Source organism: Talpa occidentalis, unplaced genomic scaffold (assembly GCF_014898055.3).
Source record: "Talpa occidentalis isolate TD23 unplaced genomic scaffold, MPIMG_talOcc4v2.1 talOcc4.4, whole genome shotgun sequence".
NCBI lineage: Eukaryota > Metazoa > Chordata > Mammalia > Eulipotyphla > Talpidae > Talpa > Talpa occidentalis.
The window spans coordinates 33,341,730-33,362,504 of record NW_023604295.1 but is presented as its reverse complement, the minus strand read 5'-3'; the positions used below and the strand labels follow the sequence as shown (position 1 = coordinate 33,362,504).

Below are 20,775 nucleotides of genomic sequence, written 5' to 3'. Positions count from 1 at the left end.
TGTTGTATATACACAAGGACTATTATTCAGTGAGCAGATAAAGTCCAACTTAAAAACTAACCCTTGAAAGTTGACTGTAGAAGTGAGGAATCTGGGGGAGAGGGAGGGAGAGAACAGGGTAGGGAGGAGGCACAATGGACTACGGTGGTGTGGACTATGGGTGCTTTGCTGGTGTATGCACTACAGAAATTACACCTGAAGGGGGCAATCTGACAATTCCTAAAATATGAACAATGAATAAACCAACATTACCTCTATCAGAAAAGTTATTTGTAGGATGTTTAGCTGCAGAGAAGCGGGCTGCTACCGAGCATATTGCATGCTTGGGATCCAAAAAACAGGGCATAAGTGAGTGCCGGGCATTCCACACCATGACAACAGAGCAGCTGAAAATAAAATGTGAGTGTCCTATCTATTCTCTGTCCAAAACAGCCTTTCTCCACTCATTTGTATTAGTTCTGGGAAGGAAAATTCTCCCCAGGTGAGGAGACCGGGGGAAACAGAGAGGGTAGGTTGAATGAATCTCTATCCTTGCTTCTTGTTTCTGCCTTGGTGGATATGTATGTCTTTCACTCACTGGGCCGAAGCAAACTTTTCAATAATAAGGCCTTTGGGGGTGGGGGGGGAGGTCTAAGGTTGGCTAAAGAAGTGGGCTAACCCTCAGTAGATGTTTGTCCTCAAGTGTTATTCCCCCCCACCCCTTCCTTTCCCCCAGCACCCTTAGTTCCCAAGAAAGTATGTTTGACTTATTTGTTGTTGTTTATGGAGTTTCTAGTTTGATGATTCAGTCTCCTTGAGAGTCCCTGAAGAAAACGGGCCAAGGTGTTTTGAACAGTGGCCTTGTAACAGAGTGGCAGGGACATGAACTTGGCAGTAAGTACAACCTTGATTCCAATCTAGCTCTTCAACTTAATTGCCAAGTGATCTTAAGCAAATCAAGGTCATATAGCCTTCCTCACCTCACATTTTTTTTTTTTTGTAGAATGTGGAAAATTATAATAGCCTAATATTAGAGATAATATATGTGCAGGGTCTAGTAATTTGTTCTTATAATCATATCTAATAATAGAATGGATGGTTAAGAATCTCGACTGAAGCAAGCAGTTTCAGATGCATGGTGATGACAGAAGGTAGATTCCAGTGTGTTTGGGGGTGAAAGCTGGGTGAAAGAGACAGGTGTTTTCTTACTCTGGGAAGGAGGGACCTACAAAGATGGAGAACTTGAAATTGGGAAAGTGAAAGGGAAATGTGTTGTCAGCATTTGAAGAGGAGAGGAGCCCCTAAGCTAATTACTTGCTTAGGGTCTTGTAGTCAGTAAATGGAGGAGCTGGGATTAGAACCCCAAGCAGAATGTAACCCAAAGTCACATTCTTTCCTGTTTATTATACTACTTGAAACACTGCACATGTTGTTTCTGAGTCTTCATTGGAAGCACCCAGCATGACTAACCTCTCATTCCTCTCCATGCCCTGCCTCACAGGTCACCATCACTGGTCACTTTATTCTCCCAGTTTTAGTTTCTCCATCTTTGCAGGCTCCTCCTTCCAGCCTAAGAACAACGCAAATCTCTTTCCCCTTTATTTTTTTCCCCTTCACTGCCCAGTTAAAGCCTATCTGCCATCAGTTTGTACCAGAAATGACTTGTGTAAGTCAGGTAGAAAGAATTTGAATTCTCATTAACCTGCTTGAGCCCTGATTAAGGAGATGGGGAAAATGGAGTCCTCTAACACTGAAAATGAACAAGAAGTTATTAGAGACCCCAGAGCCTCTAACCTCAGGAGAAGATATGAAAATTGATGGGTCCTTAAGGAGAGGACTCCTTCACCCTACTTTCTGGTCATACAGCCTGGAGGGGAACAGGATCCCAGGAAATAATAGCCACAAGGCAGTCATGCCCATTAGCAGGCTTCCAGAGACTTCTCTATCCCCAATTTGATAAGGATAAAGTAGACCCAAGAGAGATGTGAAGAGAGCAGTTATTCTCCTTAAGCAGGGGGCCCTGATGGGCCAGTGATAAGAGCCAGACCTCCTCCTTGTGCCCACCACCCACATACTATGTGAGCAGTATGTGAGATTCTAGAATGGTGGCACAGTTTTGTGTGGGGAGTAGCATGATGAAGCAAGTCCAAGAAGGAGAGATTAAATTTTTCATTAGCCCAGCAGCTTGAAATAGAAATAAAAATTAATTTGTTTAGAAAAAACAAAAGAAATAAAGTGGTATTTCTTATGCACCTGAATTTACAATTATGGTTCATGCCTACAAACTTCTTTGAAATGTATAACCTGAGCTTTGTTCGCTTATAGTTGAATTTGGATCTTATTTTTCCAATGAGAAATTTAGAGGGCTAGAAATTACAAGTAGGAGAAACTTTGGGTCACTCTTTTAAGAATACTCCCTTACATGATAATACATTCCACCTTAGTATGTCCAGCTACACTTAAGCACTAATAAAGGAAAGAGGCTGGAATTAAACAAGTCCAGGAAAGAAATTCTGAAGATCAGAGATTTGCCAGTGACAGAATAAACTTCTTATTTGTAGCCCTAGGATCTTTCCTCTCTTCCTCAAACTTTTGCCCTATTCTAAGCATGAAAGTAAAGTTAAAATAGTTTGCAATTTTGCATTTATTACTAGTCACATCTTATTTATTGTCTAATTAAGAACATTATTCATTTTCCCATCAAGGAAATCAGATTTTATTTTGGAAATGTGTCTGCAAAAAACTTGGAGACTTGGGGGAACTCACTCTTGAACTTCCCTGGACATGATTCAGAGACTGATTGAGGGAAAGGCTGAATCTCTGGCTTTTGAGAGTTGTGGTTTGGCATTGAGAAGATGGGAAAATTGGCTTCAGGTGAAGGTAGAACTTCATCATTTTTCAGTGGAGGGAGTGAGTAAACATATCCAATTTGTCTCCTTTCGAAGTGAAAGTGTCCCTTATCTGGACCTCTCTCTTCTGATTGTCTATGAGGTGGGCCATGGCCTGGGTGATGGTGACTTTGGCTATGGGGTGGTGGGTCACAGGGTCCAAAATCATGGAAATCATGGCCATGGGGACGGTGGTGAGGACGGCGTCCACGGTGACGATGTCTATGGGGACGGTGTCCATGGGGACCATGTCCATGGGGATGGTGTCCATGGGGACGGTGTCCATGTCCATGGGGATGGTGTCCATGGGGACCATGTCCATGGGGATGGTGTCCATGGGGACCGTGTCCGTGGGGATGGTGTCCATGGGGATGGTGCTCACTGGAATTGTGATTATGAAAGGGTCCACGGGTTCCATTAATACTAAAATGGGAGTGATGACATCTTGACCCTGAAGGAAGATCTCCTTCGTGAGACACTGGTCTGTCTGAGTCACTTTTGTCTTCCCCAGGAGCTGGGCATCTAGGTTTATGTGATTTGTGGGAATGATGGTGATGTTTGGATCCATTGGCCTTGAATGGAGACTGGCCAGGAGGAGGATGCTTGTGTCCATTAGAGAAGAGGAGATGACCCAAAAGGCGATGTATGCCACTGATGTTTCTATGTTCCTGGTAAAGGACACAACAAGTGAATATCAACATGTAACACAAAAGGATAAGCTACATGTTCACCTTGATTTAGACCAACAGTTCACAGACTTTTGGATTCTACAGATGAATTTTTAAAGTAGGATAGCAAAAAGAGTTCTTAATTTTTATCTAGCAAAGTTAGCATTTAGAATAGAAAATAAAATTATCATCTACCACTACCATCATTTCACAATAGGAATAATATTGTGACAACACTAGAGTCAGAGTGAAAACTGGTCCTTTTGATGGAGTAAGTGTATTATGAAAAACTCCTTATTACCATTATTTTTCTCATTTCAACAGAAAGTGTTGAAATTATAACCTGCCACTCACCTGTAAACCAACATTTGGAAAACTAATGTCTTATAATTTATATTCTTAACAGAGCTCTAAAATTTGTGATATAAGCATCCCTTACACCTAAAGGATGGGCACGTCACCTTTACTCTCTTTTTTAGATTTTAATTAAAAAAAATCAATGGAGTGATGTTCATGGGGACAAAGTTGCCCATTTCCCTCTTGGTACTTGGATATTTGGATCCTTTAGGTTCTTTTTCCTGATACCAAAATTACTGTAAAGAGTATTTTGGTATAAAATAAAGCTTTCTGGGAGAGATAAAAAATATTGTTTTACACCTTTCCTTATACATCTTTACATAATAAATTTGAGGCTAATTTACTCCCCTTAGATTCCATGCCTACAAAATAGTATCAGCACTGGAGTCCTGATTACAGACGCCACTTTCAAATTCATTAACGGCTAATTGAATTAGTCATGATTTTACTTTTATGTCAAATTTACCCCTCTCCAATTCTTGGGAAAATTTTCGTATTTTTTTGTGGCATACTAATAATTGCATTCCTTTCCCCAGGGGCCTATTCTGTGTGTACTTCTGCCCACTCCACCATATAATATCTTTTCTCTCTCTCTCTCTCTCTCTCTCTCTCTCTCTCTCTCTCTCTCTCTCGCTCGCTCTCTCTCTCTCTCTCACACACACATACACAAAGCAATAAGAATAAAATACAATTAATCTGGCACTGATTATGACAAAGGCTGCTTAGGAACTCACCTCAAGGTTGAACACTTCACAGTTTATGACAATATCTTTTGGGGTTTCCAAGTCAGAGGCTCCTACAACATAGTACAAATCTGCTCTGCAGAATCCAAAAGCCTATAAAGAAGAGAGAACCCTGTTTGTGTGTATGTGTGTGTGCGCGCACATGGCTGCACAAGTAGTAAGATGGTGCCCAGGTAGAGTTGTGAACTTCCAGACATTGGGAAAAGAAGAAGAGCTTAGAAAAATCAGGGTTATATTATCAAATATCTCCACCAGTTATTTATCAATCTTCCCTAGTTAACAATGCTTTTGGGAAAGTATCATTTCCTAAGACTTCATCACAAATTGCTGTGTTCTCTTCCATGAGTGGACATGAGCATTGGCCTTCCCCATGGGTGGGAGTGGCAGTACCACATTATCAATGTCTTTAATTCAGCCCTGCTGCACCGAAGATTTGAGTTGCCTATGACTAGAGAGAATGAAGACTGGTATAGCAGAGGGATTTTGGATAATTTAAATCAGTCGTTTGGATTGCTGAAAAGGAGGGAGATACTATAAAGAAGAGTTTACATGAACCCTGTCAGAATAAGTGTCTGCTGGCCCTACCCGAAGTACAGAGGCTACAATTGGCTGATACCCCTGTATCCCAGAAACCCTAAAACCCAATTGTCAAACTTCAACTAGGACAAAAAGAAAACCTTTTTTTTAGAAGAGCCTATTAAGCACTGAAGGTTGGAATACAGTTTTGGAGCTATACATACCTATGTAACTTCTGGTTTCACTATTTACTAGCAGTGTGTTTAAGCAGATTACATAAAATTCCCCAAACTCAGTTTTTTTAAAAGATCTGTATAATTCTATCAACCCACACATGGTGGCAGGACTTAATTAAATGAGATAATGCTGTAAAACACTGAGCACTGAGCTTGTCTTCAGCCAGTGTGCACTGAACTTGCACTTATTTGCAGATGGGGGTGGAGAAGGAGGTGGCCACTAAGCAGAATTTTAGAATTGCTTCAGGTTAAAAAATTGGACAAACAGAAAAGGAATGGCTTCTTTTGAACTTTCCTAATGAATATTTTCAATCTTCCAACTCTGGAGAATGTGCTGTTAAATGTCAGAAAAGTTCTGGCCCTAAAATCAGAAGAGATCACCATTAAAATCCTACATCCTAACACTTTCTAGTTAAGTATCCTTAGGTAAGTGGCTAAACTTCCAGGCCCACCTGTTCTAGGGAGAATGGAGCAGACACTTGTTTCTCTTCAAGGGGGTTGCCATGGGCTTCCAATGAGACAGTAATATATGTGGAGGTGTTTCGTTAACTATAGGTCACTGTAAAAATGGCAAGTATTGTTAAGATCTTCCTGCAGGTAATCAAGTTATATATGATGAGGGAGAGAAAGCCCACTGGACTGAGCATTAGAACTGGATTCTAATCTCAGCTTCATTGGGAACACTGGGCAAGACTTAATTTGTTAAGATTTGTCACATGAACCATAAATAAGGTGAAATGAATTAATAGGTAGATTCTTAATAACAGCTAGTTACAGTTTTAGTTGTTTCTAACTTAGTGGGTTAAAACACTCAGTTAAGTTTAGGTATATATCATGTATATAATAAAATCATGTTCTCATAATTGTGTGCTTTTTTCTGTGCCTCAGTTTCTCCATATGTAAATCTGCGGTAGAAACAGGATGGTGGTGGGATTAATATGTTATCATATATCTAAAGCATTTAGAAGACTGCCTGGCACATAGCAGGTGCTCTCAAAATATCCCCTGGCATTTCGCAGATTTTTATCATACTCACATTAAAGTGTCTGGGAAAATAATGAGCAGAGCAGTTCCTCACAGAGAAGTCCACATAGTAATTGGTTCCTTCCTCTCCTCTCTGGAACAGATTGGATCAAAGCAGTTTCAGGAACATTAAAAAGGTAGACAAACAATCAACAGCAACATGCATATATTATACGATATACTGTAAGGCAACCCATATGGACCATATTTCTTATAGTCCCTGCCTTTTTTAAAATTTCATAACTTAAGTGATTAGGTGAATATAATTTCATTGAAGAGGACTGATGAAAAATCAGTCTCTTTGCACCCCAACCTCTCCTCAGAGGTATCACTATCATCTGTTGGATGAATTCCTCCCTCTAGCACGCTCCTAAATATGTTGCTCATACACACAAATGTCTAATTGTTTCACTTAAGTCGGCTCATAATCTTAAGTATTGTTCTGTGACCTGTTTCTCCCTCATCAGTATGGCTGGGACTCTTTCCAGTGCACTGAGGTCCAAAACATTCTTTTTTGTAATTTTGTTGTATTCATTCCATTGCTTGTATGCACCATAATCTAATTAACTATTTTCAAAATGCATGACAGGGCCTCCCCTGGGGGTGCAGCGGTTGAGCGCTGGGCTGCAAAGATGCCTGCAGCGTCTGCAGCGCCGGTTCTATCCCCGGCCACCAGTGAGGGTCCCACATGGTGTGCAGACCTCTCCTGCCACCAGCCGCTCCCCTCAGCAGTGTATTTCAGTGTATTTCGTCGGTCTGCCTGTTCTGTTCCCCGCTTTGGTGAATTCTCTCACCCTTCCGCGCTTCTGACTGTACCCAGTGCTTGTATAAATAAATAAATAAATCTTAAAAAAAAATGCATGACAAACGTGTTAGCTTCTCTCAACAACCACTCTATGTGAGAGGCAGGTGGATCCTGGAACTGAGACACAAGAGACCTGTTTACTTACAGCCACACAACTGGGTGTGGTGTGGGAGTTTCTCTAAGTCTTGGTTTCCCATATAGCAAGGAGTTTAGGACCCATTGTTTTTAATGACTCACATCACCCTAATATGCTTTTCTGTCTTTCCCTCCTTCCTTTTTGGGTGTTTCTTCTCTTCCTCCGTGTGTGTTCTTGTCCCACTCCACATCATAAGAAGATACGAGAGAGCAGACCTTTGGTATTTACCGCCTATCTAAGAGACTGCAACAGGGGCTTGAATTAAAAGGCAGCTGGCCAGTGAGGGCAGTGGGCTGGTCCATGCTGCTGTTTGTGCCTGCCAGGATGGAGCCTGTGCCTTAGACTCCGGCTGGGCATTTGTGGACACTCACTGCTCGCGCCACTCTCTCCACCTGGTCCACTCTGAAATGTGCAAAGTCAGCATTCTCTCCTTTATACTTCTCAAGGGCTTTGTCAGCTTGTTCTCTGTAGAGGTCAGTATCCTCAAAGAAATCCAGAAGAACGGGGCTATCTTTGGTATTGCTCAATGCTGAAGAGACTAGAGAAAGAAGACAGCAGCTTTGTAGTTACTGGAATGAAAGTAGGAGTGACAGTGCTGGGATTAATACATATAAGCATGGGAGCAAGGTCAAAAATAGCTTCCCTTTCATACATGGACAAATTAAGGGTTGGAGAAGCTAAGTTATTTGCTAAAGATTCAATCAGCCAGTCCACAGTGGAGCTGAACTTGAACCCAGGCCCTTCTGATGCTCAAGTCTCTGTCGAGACCCCTATTCATGATGACTCTCCCCGCACCCCACCCGTAAAGTATTCATGTTTTAGCAAGGAAGGGAAGGCACATTAAATAAAGTTTTGCCCAGAGAAGGAAGAAACAGCTCAACTTTTCTTAAAGGTGACCTCCTGAAGCAGTAGCTTGGTTGTTGAATTTTTGTATATTGCGTCATTTTGAAATTTCATATCTTTAAAGAAATTCTGTGATAATTCTTTTTGAAAAAGTAAATTAAAAGAGGGCCTCCCCGGTGGCGCAGCGGTTGAGTGCTGGGTTGCGAAGCTGCCCGCAGCCTCTGCAGCGCCGGTTCGATCCCTGGCCACTGGGCGAGGGTCCCACATGGCGCACAGACCTCTCCTGCCTCCCACTGCTCCCCTCAGCAGTGTATCGTCAGTCTGCCTGTTCTGTCCCCCGCTCTGGCTCTGGTGAATTCTCTCACCCTCCCGCGCTTCTGACTGTACCCAGTGCTTGTATAAAAATTAAAAAAAAAAAAGTAAATTAAAAGAGCATGGAATTTAGAGTCAACCCTGGTAGGACAGAGTCATGTCTTCAGCACATTTTGCTTGTGTTCCTGAGATTAAGTCACTGAACTTCTTTTAGTTTCATTTCATTTCTAAAATAGAAAGCATCATCATCTTTACTTCATGGTCCTTTTGTGAGATTAAATGGAATGAGGTGTAAATAATTTCTTTAAAAACTGTAGAGTAATACATATTTAGATGTTAAATCTATACTTATGGATTACTAAGTACTCTGCAAAGTATGCCTCACAGATCACCCTATTTAATGCTAACAAGAACTTGGAGGTCATTGCTATGATTCTACCCTAACTTCGGCTCATTTTATAATGAAGGAAGGATTAAAGCAGTTAAGTCAATTGCTCTCAAGACCACAGGCTTGTAAATGATGAGGATGGGATTCAAACTCAAGCAAATTTGGCCAGCGCTTATGTCCCCAACAATGATGCTCTACTGCCTCTGATAATTTCTATTTTTATGTGTTGAGTTTCTTTAAAGGAAGTTGCATCAATAACAAGGGATAACCCTCTCCCTCTCTTCTGAAGAGAATGAAAAATAATCAAGTCCATAAGGGCAGAAACTGTTTCTAATATGTACATCATAGTACTATGTATGATTCAATTCTATATTAATCTAAAATTAAAAATTTAGGTAAGGTTACCATACCAGAACTTGTGGTGCAATTAAAGTCCTTCACTTTAAGATCCTGATGTTCATTTGAATGTGTTGTAGCTATTACCTTACATTTTCCGATCACCTGTAAGAAAGAGGTTTTTGTCAATGCACATAGCTTTCCTCAGGGGACAAAAAAAAGTATTGTCACATATTCCTGCTATCCATTTAAAAAATATTTGTGCTTTGTCTTACCCAGTTCTCTTCAAAACCCTCATAAGAACCAGGGAGAAACTGTTTAAATGAATCATGTCCATATCCCAAATACTTTTGCGTGTAAATGTCTTATTTTCTGGAATTGAAATGTTAGATCTATGCATATTCATCTCTGTGTTCCCTTGTGGCAGGAAGCTTGGGATCTAAGTACCTGGATATAATGTCCATAACAAAACCCTATTCCTCACAGTAACTGCAACAAATTCCTTTGGCCATTCCTGCTAATGGACCAGTCTTCATAAGGCAAGACTACAATCATAAGTTCTTAGACTCACAGGCTATCAGTGCTGGAAAGAACCCAAGAGCTCACATACTCCAGCCCTCTTATCCCACCTTGTACAAAGGGGGAAAATGTCAAAAGACATCAGGTGATTTGCCCAAGGTCTTGTGTTAGTCATGCCACCATGGGTCACAACCCCCATTAATATATTTTGAATTGAGTTCTTGGGTATCACTCTCAAGAGAATATTGTGCAAGTTCAACACAGTTTTGCTCTTACTCTTTTACTCTCTCAGCCCAGGCACGTGGCTATCCTGAGTGAGCAGAGTAGACAGAAGTCAAGTATCATAAGAGGAGGGAACTAGTATCCTGTTGACTTACTATTTCAGATGGACGTCTAGACACATCTGGCTTACAGTCATGCCAGTGTTTCCTGGATAGGACTGAACAATCGGTTTCTTCCACATCTAAAACTAAATAATAGACAGTTGTGGATTCCTGGAGAAAGACAAGAAAGCAACAAGTGAGTAACATGAAGCACCCTAGAGGTTTTCTCAACAAAAGCAATCGTTTATTTCTTAAGAATTTCTGGGCCTCCCCGGTGGCGCAGCAGCTGAGCACTGGGTTGTGAAGCTGCCTGCAGCCTCTGCAGCGCCGGTTCGATCCCCGGCTGCTCCCCGGCCACCCCACATGGAGCGCAGATCTCTCCTGCCACCCACTGCTCCCCTCAGCAGTGTACTTCGGTCCTTCTGCCTGCTCTGCTCCCCGCTCTGTCTCTGGTGAATTCTCTCACCCTCCCGCACTTCTGACTGTACCCAGTGCTTGTATAAATAAATAAATAAATCTAAAAAAAAAAAAGAATTTCTGTTCCTCTCCAAATCATTGCAGGTGACCCTTTTGTCATTTGAGTTATTTATTTGAGTAAGTAGCTTAACAAATAGCAGCAAAGATTTACTTCCAAATATCCTTTTTAACTGATCCGGATGTTGCTTCTACCTTTAGCTTTAAAGTGCCATCACTGACTAGCAGAGTTGGCTTGGAAGGAGGTGTTGAAGGTGCCAGCCTAGAACTGTAAGTGACGATGGCCATGTCAATGCTTCCAATCTGTATGTGCAGTCATACCCTCTCACCCAGCTCTACTCCTGAAATTGGATTTCTTGCTTTGATTTCAGTCTGTCCCCACAAGTTAAACCTCTCTCTTGCACATCAGTTCCCTGTCTTAAATTCCCTTGACTTTTGTCAGTGGTACTATCAATTATTTATTGCTTTAATCTCTGGTTTGAAAAATGTAAAATCAACTTTGATTTCTTCCTTTTCTTTGCTTTTGCTATCCAGTCACCAGACCTTACTGGTCTTTCTTGGAAATATCTCATGTCTTCTTTATTCTTGCCCTAATTCTGCCTGTGTCTGGTCATCACTTCTTCATTCCTGAATGTGTAATGGGGGCCAAGGAGGAAGGAAAGAACATCATCCTTAGTGTATGAATCTGCACATACATGACTAATATAGGCTATACGTACACACTATATGACTAATGATCTTTATTCTTTATTGTTTTTTATTAAGATTTATTTATTTAATTTTACAAGTACTGGGTACAGTCAGAAGCGCGGGAGGGTGAGAGAATTCACCAGAGCCAGAGCGGGAAACAGAACAGGCAGACTGATGATACACTGCTGAGGGGAGCAGCGGGCAGCAGGAGGGGTCTGCGCGCCATGTGGGACCCTCCGGGGATCGAACCGGCGCTGCAGAGGCTGCGGGCAGCCTCTCAACCCAGCGCTCAACCACTGCACCACCAGGGAGGCCCAGATCTTTATTCTTTAAACTAAAACTCCTACTTTGAACTGAGATTCCTACCCTGATGATGCCCAAATGAGTGCTGGACATTGATACCATCAGAAATTAACCAAGCAGGCCAGGGTGTACCAAGGATAAGATAACAACTTCTGGGGGTAAACATGACAAATACCAAGAATACCGACTATGATGAGCTATTCTGATAAACTGATTCAACTTGATGGGCTGTCCTGATGAAACAATTCACTTATGACTGCTTTTGTTCAACTCACTATAAAACAGCCAGCTAGAAATGAGACAATAGAATGTTTTCTTCAAGGTGATATGCCCACCATTCTCAGATTGCTGGCCAGCTACAGAATCAACTCCTGTTTCTGTTCATTGGCTTTCAGTAGTGACAGGCAGCAGAACCTGGCATTACTGGTAACATGTGTACAAAGCTTCCTACGTCATGTCCCTGTCATCTGCCTCCATCTCCCTAGGTACAAGGAGCCCCCCACACCCTTTTTACCACTCAGAGAGAGCAGGGTGCTGACTCATCCTATGTCCTATCCCTAAAGCAGAGAGACTGGAGTGGGACTAATTGTCATTAAATTACGTATTGAATCCTAAATTCCTGCACTCTTATTCTCTGCAACTGTAGCACCTCTAGCTCTAATACTTTAACAAGTATACATTTCTTTGCTTGTCGCCTGTGATGCTCCATGATCTGGCTTCCCATTTTCAGTGATTCCACCTAGGGTAGATTTTTTTGAAGTGTGGAGCTGGTGGGATATTTACCTCTGTAATTTCTATCAAGTCCTCAAATCCACTCCAAATAAGCATATAATCTGAGTGAAGAAATAGACTTGCTTTACTTCAAGATAAACCTACAGTTTCTCTCCCAGCCTGATGGTGCTCCAAAGTCCACCCAGAACTTCTGGAACCCTTCTACTTATGTTCAATTACTCCCTTACACCCTTCTTCCTGAAACCAATATAGGTGGTGTATCTGGAATTCTCCTGGAATGCCTTGTGCCAATCCATCTTCCTATTCAAATTCTACTCACTCTCCAGGCCCCAAATGAAGCCTTCTCCCATCAAATATTAATAGACCTGCTTTCATTAAATTATTCTAGCCTCTCTATCACTCACTTGGTCACTTGAATATATCCTATCTAACAGCACCTATGTATACATGTGAGGGCAAGACCCACAGTTTGTCCTAATTTTTCTCTTATACTACATAGTATTTGATCGAGTTCAGCCTAAGTATTTATAAGTATTTACAAATGGAATCAGAGTTAAGTACACACAAATAACAAAAATTAGCTAGAAGGGAAAAAAAGCAGTTGAGAGCAACAGGAAACTCAACAGAGAACCCTGATCAAAGTCATTCCATTGTGCAAAGCAGTAGAGTGAGGGGCTGGAGTCACATTTGTCCCTGGTGCATGGTCTCCCAACTCAACTCTGCCATTAGCGATTCCTCACCGCTTTGTCCAAGTGGGCATCAGCGACCCGCAGCAACTGGAAAAGGTAGCCATCCTGTCGTCCTTTATTGACCAGGTCTAGAGCTTTCTCAGCCAAGGGCTCAGTAGCATCGCAGCTTGTTGGAGTCACAGGGGAGGAATCCTGCAGTGTGATGGAAAGGAGCAAAAACAGTGCAACTGCGAAGAAGAAAGCCTTCATTTTGTTACAGTGTAAAAACCATCCTGTGTTATGGTGTACCCGGTAGAGAATTTTATACAGACTTTCTAAAGCACACTCACAATCACAATTGATGGAACAAATTCTTTATACATTTCTATTGTGTAACTTGGGATGTTCACCTTGAACCCTGGTTAAAATGTCTGTCAACATGTTGTAAATGATTACTGGATCCTGGGATCAGAAAGTTGAGACATGTCACCAGTGAATGGGTGAAACCGTATCTGCACGAATCTAGATATTTCTGGTAGGTAGCAGTTCTAAAGTGTGCTTTTGACCATAAACACTGCCTGCATTAGTTGTGAGGGTTGGGGTTAGAAGTAAAACATCCTCCATCTGCTTGTCTGCCTTAGTCAAAAGGCTCTACCATCAATCTCCTGTGTGGAGAAGAGCATTAAAAGTCCTTATTAGAACACAGCTGCATTATCTAAGGGAGTAGGGGGTAAAACAGTTGACACCATAAAAGGCACAGGTAGAATAGAATTATTAAGAGGCTGTTGCTTTGGAGTCAGATGTGAATTTCAATGCTGTCTGTTATTTCTTACCATGTGGTGCTGGGTAACTATAAACCCTCTCTGATTCCCAATTTCCTCATTTTAAAAAATGGTGATTATGAGTGCATTGGTGAAGGAAATTCTATGGGGACTACACCTGAGGAGGTGGAGGGAAGCAAATATTGTCTAAAAATGAAAAATGATGTAAAAAATAATTAAAAAGTATAAAAAAATGATGATTAATACCTCTTAGCAGGATTGTATAATAATAAATTGAGAAAATATATAAAACAAGCAATCCAATTCTTGACATAGGTTCAGGTGCTGAACAAATGATGCAATTTAGGTTGTTGTTAGAGTGCCTGAGGAGTTGGGGGCACCCTCATGTCATTCCAGTTTCCCATGAAACACAATCCATGCCAGAGAGAATTACTTCATGTGGAAGAGGACAGTGGTGAGGGTAAGAGTCAAGCATTTGATGCCCATCCCAGAGAAGAGGTGAAGAGGAACATACCTCTTGGGGTGGAGCTCAGCATCAGGGGACAGAGTTGGGGATTAAGTGGTTCCTCCACCCTCTCCCCACCAAAGAAACTATTATACCTGTATGCACCCTTTACACCGGCAGAGAACAGCAGCATCAGAAAGAACAAGAGGTGATTAGCCTGGTTTCTTTCCCAATTTCCAATCACACAAACAGCATCTCCCTTCCTCCCTGCTCTTCTCTCTCCTCTCTGTAAGGGTCAGTAGCAATGGTTCCAGACAAGAACCGACCCAGAAGGTTTTAAAAATCCGTATGTTCAGGTTCTGCACCTGCTTCTGAGCAAGTAAGTCAGGATCTCTGGGGGTGGTAGAGATCCAGAATATTGGTAGTTTCAAAACTCCCAAGTGATTCCAATGCACAGTCAAGGTTGAGAACTACTGGGCTCGAGAAACAACCTAAAACTTCTCTGATTCTCAGAGAAACTTCTCAGTCAGAAATGTCACTCTCAGTCTCTGAGGATGATGGACAGAATGAATGAGTTTGAAGAGAGAAGGATGGAGGGAATATGAAAAGTAGACTCACTCCTCAGATTCACAGATTGGTTGAGCCTGTGCTAAAAGTAGAAGAAACACATTCTGAATTGTTTGAGATGGATCTTTAAATATTAGCAACACTTGCTTTTAAATGCCTGAATAGGACCACCAAATATCATTTAGAATGACAAGAAGAGCATGGAGTCTGGCCAAAGTGTTACTAAGGGACTCCAACCCAGGGGACAGAGTAATGGAAACAGAACCTTTATGTTTCCAAGAGTCAAGTTCTTGAGTAAACCCTTCTATGGTTTCTATACTCGCCACACCCGGTGTGGAGTGACTGGGTGAGCCAAGTGCTGGTGGAGGGAAAGGGATGAAATGTGAAAAGCCACCGAGATGAGAATAATCTTTTCCTATATTACTGCTTTGCTGGGACTTAGGGTACTCACAAGAGCCATGCATTCTCTTCCTTTGCTTTATTGAACTCTGAACAGCAACACAGTGCTAGTGATGACAGCCTGGTTACCAGGGTGCTTCAGGGAAGATTTCTCAGGGAGCAGATTGAGGGTGCTGGATCCATGATGGGGAGGAGGGATGAGGCTGAGTAGGACATACGGTCTGTCCTGAGGAACTGTCAGAAGATCTAGGAAAGGACATTTGCCTTGGGAAAGCTTTCTGGACAGTTCTAGACTGGAGAGTGGCCTCAGATATGGAATCTTGGGGGTGGGGGCATAACTTTTCCTGAGAGAGTATTGGGGCAAAATTGGACTAGAATGATCTTCCCTTGCACAATGTTATTCTGGCATTCTGCTTTTGGGGGACCTGCCACAGTATCTGAAAAACCAGTTAACAGAAATTTTAATCTTTAAAGCTTTGCTTTCCATAAAAGAATATGCTCTTTGCAAAAATGTGGAAAATACAAAAAGCATTAAAAAACTTACCTCTAATTTCACTAAATGAGAAAAAACATTAACTATTATATGCTTCTTCATAGACTTTTTAAAATTCAGATACTTGCAATATTATTGGGATAATTCTGTACACACAGGTGTATTTTCCTTTTTTTCAGGAGTTAATAAAAGCAATATAATATCAATATTTTCAATAAGATTTTATTTTCTGTAATTTTAATTATATAATTTTTAGTAATGAGCATAATCCCTGCACAAGGGAAAAGGAAAAACCAGAATTTTACAACATATGTAAGGTAAAAGTGATGTCTCTCTCCCATATGTTATTCTCCCTATGCATTCCCAAAGGAAGAACTTTCAATGATTTCTTATTATGTACAGTTTAAACATTATATTTTCCCTTAAGATTATACCAAGAGGATTTTCCCAAGTCAATAAATATTCTTCAAAAAGATTGTTTGGAAGGATGACATGATATTGTATGTTATATATCTGATATAATATATATGATATTGTTTATAATATATTTATCTTTCTCCTTTTTTTGGCCATGTTTGTGGTTTCCAATTATTTGTTTTTATAAAAATGCTACAGTAAACATCCTTTTAAATTTCTGAATTCTTTCAGAATGACTAAATTAGTGGACAGAATTTTGTAACATTAGCTATTTGTACTAGACATTCTGTTTTAAAAAGAAAAGATTCAGGTTTTTATCAGGTGTTAGATGTCTGTACTTTGTTAATTAATTTTGAAAAAATGGACTTTATTTTTCAGAGCAATTTTAGGGTAAAGCACACTTGAATGGAAGGTACAAAGAGTTCCAATTCACTTCTTGCTTACTTTCCACCCTTCCACCCACCTGTACTGTAAATATCCACATGAGGTAGAAAGAACATTTGTCATGATCAATGAAGCCACACCAACACCTCACTACCACCCAAAGTCCATAGGTCATATTAGTGTCCACTCTTTAGTGTTGCATGTTTTTTAGGTTTGGACAAATATTTAGGGACATGTATCTATCATTATAATGTCCTAAAGAATAGTTTTACTGCCATAACAATCCTCCATACTCTGCTTGTGCCTCCCTCTCTCCTCTCAATTCCCTGGCAACCACTGATACTGTTTCCATATCTTTGCTTTTTCCAGAATGTCATATAGTTGCAATCATCAGTGTATTAATTTCTCTCAGTGATATGCATGTGTGATTCCTCCATAGCTTTTCCTGTCTTGAAGCTCATATTTTTTACTTCTGAATAATATTCCATAGTCAGGATATACTCCAGTTTATTCATCCATTCACTAAGGAAGGACACTTGGTCACTGCAAAGTTCTGGAAATTATGAAAAAAGCTACCATAAACATCTGTGGCAGTTTTTGTGTGGACCTAAATTTGCAACTCATTTGAGTAAATACCGAGGATTGTGACCACTGGACCAGGTGATAAGAGTGTGTTTAGTTTTGCAGAACCTGCCCCACTGTCTTCCAAAGTGACTGTCCTCTTGCTTCCCACCAGCCAGGAACAGTGCTGTTGCTCCATGTCCCCACCTGCCTTGGCTGCTGCCACGTTGTATTCTGGCCTTTCTTTCCTTTTTTTTTTTTTAAATTTTATTTTTATATTCCCCATACAATTGCAACCCCCTTATTTTGACCCCAATCCCTCCCCTCCCGCCCCTTACCCCCCATAAAGTGTCTCTGGTTCATAGTTTTTTGTTGATTTTCATTTTCACTTTCTTATAGTTATTCATTTTCCTGGTCCCTTATTTAAGTTTTCTAGATTCCTGCTATGAGTGAGACCATCCGGTATTTTTCTTTTTCTTTCTGGCTTATTTCGCTGAGCATGATCCCTTCCAGCGCCATCCATGTTGCTGCAAGTTGCATGTGTTTATCTTTTTTGAATGCTGAGTAATCTTCCATGGTGTATGTGGACCACATCATCTTGATCCAGTCATCTATTTTTGGGCGCATTTGGGTTGTTTCCAAAGCTTAGCAATTGTAAACAGTGCTGCTATAAACATAGGGGTGCAGGTGTTCTTTGGAATTGATGTTTCTGTGTCCTTTGGGTAAATACCTAGGAGTGGAATTGCTGGATCATATGGAAGCTCTATGTTTAGTAGGTCCAGAAATCTCCACACAGCTCTCCATAGTGGTTGGACCAGTTTGCACTCCCACCAACAGTGCAGGAGAGTTCCTTTTTCTCCACATCCTCGCCAACATTTGTTGTTGCTAGTTTTTTTAATATGTGCCATTCTCACTGGTGTAAGATGGTATCTCATGGTAGTTTTGATTTGCATTTCCCTGATTACAAGTGATATTGAACATTTTTTCATATGCCTGTTGGCCATTTGCATTTCCTTGGTGATGTGTCTGTAAAGATGTCTTTGACGTGATATTCACATCAAAGACATCTTTACAGACACATCACCCAAAGCAGTGATAGTGAAGGCAAAGATAAACAGCTGGGACTACATCAAATTAAAGAGCTTCTGCACAGCAAAAGAGACAATAACAAAAACAAAGAGAAACCCCACCAACTGGGAGAACATTTTTGCACACAACACTAATGATAAAGGACTGATCACAAAAATCTGCAAAGAGCTGATGAGACTCAATAACAACAAAGAAAATAATTGCCGCAGACTAGCACAGCAGTGAGCGATGAGGCCGTCTCAGGGTTGAGAGACTGTGCAGGGTGGTCAGGGAGTCGGCGAAAGAAATGACAAACAGACACACTTTAAGAGAGTGTAAATCTGAGTGTAATTTTCTTTGAGTTGGTGACCAGTATATATATGTTTTTCTAAAAGCATAGGAATGGCAAACATCAGTGAAGAAATCAGCTTGCTTATAGGTTTAGCTTATCATTGACAGGGCAGTGATTTATATCTGGACCCAGGCGCATTCCTAAGTAGTTAGGCTATTAATTTTTCTTTTTGTTTTATGTGATTAATTTTTGTTTAAACTACTCACTACTACTAAATTACTATTAATTAGCACGGGTGAGTTTTACTTTTCACAATGTAATATTTTTATCATTGAGATTAATGCTAACAAGGCTAAGCATACAACAGAGAAATTATTAAGCTAACAGTTCTATTAATACACAGAGTTTAGTAACGTTTCATTTGAATTAGCCTAGTTATTAGATTTCGTATGTTCTTTTTTAATCAGCAAACCAATGACCTTTTTAGACAGAGAAAGAGAAAAGATTTTAGAAAGAGAAAAGATTTTAGAGAGACAGTTGTATTAGAATAAAGTTTGTGGGCCTTGAGAAGGTGAGATAAGGTTCCTGCGGTCAGCATTCCTGTAGTGGCTCCTTGGGGTGTTATCTTTCAACAGGCTTCCATCTTATCTATGTCTTTGGGGGGTTTGCTGTTCTCCCCCTGCTTCAGGGAGTTTTGCTGTTCTCCCCCTGCGTGCTGGTTCCTTGCCCAGCCGGACCTAGGGACCGTGACTAAAGCCATTAGCCCTAAGGGTCACTGCAGGGGGAGGTGCAGCAATAATCCAGTCAAAAAATGGGCAGAAGAGCTTAAAAAGAAACTTCTCTGAAGAGGATTCTGGCCTTTCTAACGGAGTGTGGTGCCAGGTCAGTGCTGCTTTAAGTTTTAGTTTCCTGATGACACGATGTAGAGAGATTTTCGATGTGCTGATTTGCCATCTGTCTCTCTTCTTTGGTGATCTCAGGTTATTTTTTACCTCTTTTTAATGGAGTTGCTCATTTCCTTATTCCTGATTTTTGAGGGTTTGTTATTTTCTATGCAGACCTTTACCACACGTGCTTTTTGTAAACATTTTTTCCTGGTTTGTGGCTTATCACTTAGCCTCTCAAGCAATTTTTTTTTTTTTTTTTTTTTTTTTTTTTTTTTACCTTTAGGACAAAGAAAGGAAGTAAGCCTGGATATAATTTCGTTTATATCTTAATGATGTAAATACACATAGTAAATAGTCATACATGTGCTAGATGCATATTCAAGAATGTAAATAATAGGGTGAATGATCAAAAATTTAGAAACCACTAATGCATGGCACAAGATTCCTTACATGGCCTTCAGATTCTTACAAAATCTGTTCCTTCCCCTGCTCTGTCCTACTTCTTGTACATGCTGGGCTTTACACAGTTTCAGCTGCTACATCAGTCTGAGAAATTTGGTGTTCTTTGTCCCTGGGCCACCTCACGCTTCTCCTGTCCGCACTCGCTCCTCTCCTCTCCCCAACACCATCTGTCTCAGCGCCCTTCCAAGACCCACCTCAAATCCCTTCTTCTTCAAAAAAATCTCCCCTATGTTCCTATGAAAGACCTCACCTTTTCCTGGACTATTTTGTGCACAGCGCCTTTTAATTGTATTTTGCAGCTATTTGTTGGCATGTCTCAGACTGCCTGGTCTATTTAACTCAGTCTTTTATTCTTTGGCCTACACAGGACATTGCCTTGTTTTACAAAGACTCAGACAAAATCTCTGTTCAGATGAACATGGTTTAAGACACCGCTCTGTTCACCGCCCCAGGGGCAGAGGGAGAGCAGGGAGGCTCAGTGTTCTCTGCTACCCTCAGGGCCCACAACAGAGGTTGACACTCTGCCCTCTGCACCACATTGAGGATATTTTACTAAGGTCCCTGACATGCTCATCTCCTCTGCCATTGGGCTGCCCATTCCCATACTTGTCTCTATTACTCTGACATCCCTGGAGACGCCCCCACGTTCATCCACAGCTTTAGTCTGTCCTCTGCTGTCCTGTCACCATCAACTCCCCTGCTGATGGCCACCCACCCGCCATCTGAGTGTCTCCCCCACCTCCCCTCCTCTATGACGCCTCTGTTTCTGCACACTCATGTCCCCACCATCACACCCTCATGGAACACGGGTCTCCTTCATGGACAGCAAATCTTGCTCCACCCTTTCTCTGCCCTTTTCATCCACCTCTCTCTAATCCTTGGTCAGGTTCAACCTGATTTTCAGCCTCAGAGCCCTTCAGTCCTTCTGTCTGCATGTATTAGTCTAATCCACTGGGCTCTCCTAGTTTTACTTCCTTGTCTGTGAGTTCCAACCCCAGTCAGTCATAATAATGATCCTTTATTATTATCTTCTGTGAATATTGACCCAGACCTGGTTCTCTCAGCTATTGCATCACTTT

General features: G+C 41.1%; 1 protein-coding gene across 1 annotated transcript; it reads right to left on the bottom strand.

The window, feature by feature from the left end:
- Window positions 1-2,695: 2,695 nt before the first annotated feature.
- On the bottom strand, window positions 2,696-13,209 carry HRG (histidine rich glycoprotein). Its single transcript, XM_037526590.1, has 7 exons — window positions 13,012-13,209; window positions 10,127-10,243; window positions 9,305-9,395; window positions 7,723-7,889; window positions 6,424-6,504; window positions 4,627-4,728; window positions 2,696-3,535 (listed from the first exon to the last, which is right to left on the bottom strand). Exons 1-7 carry the CDS (start codon window positions 13,207-13,209, stop codon window positions 2,696-2,698), a joined length of 1,596 nt encoding a protein of 531 aa, XP_037382487.1.
- Window positions 13,210-20,775: the final 7,566 nt, after the last annotated feature.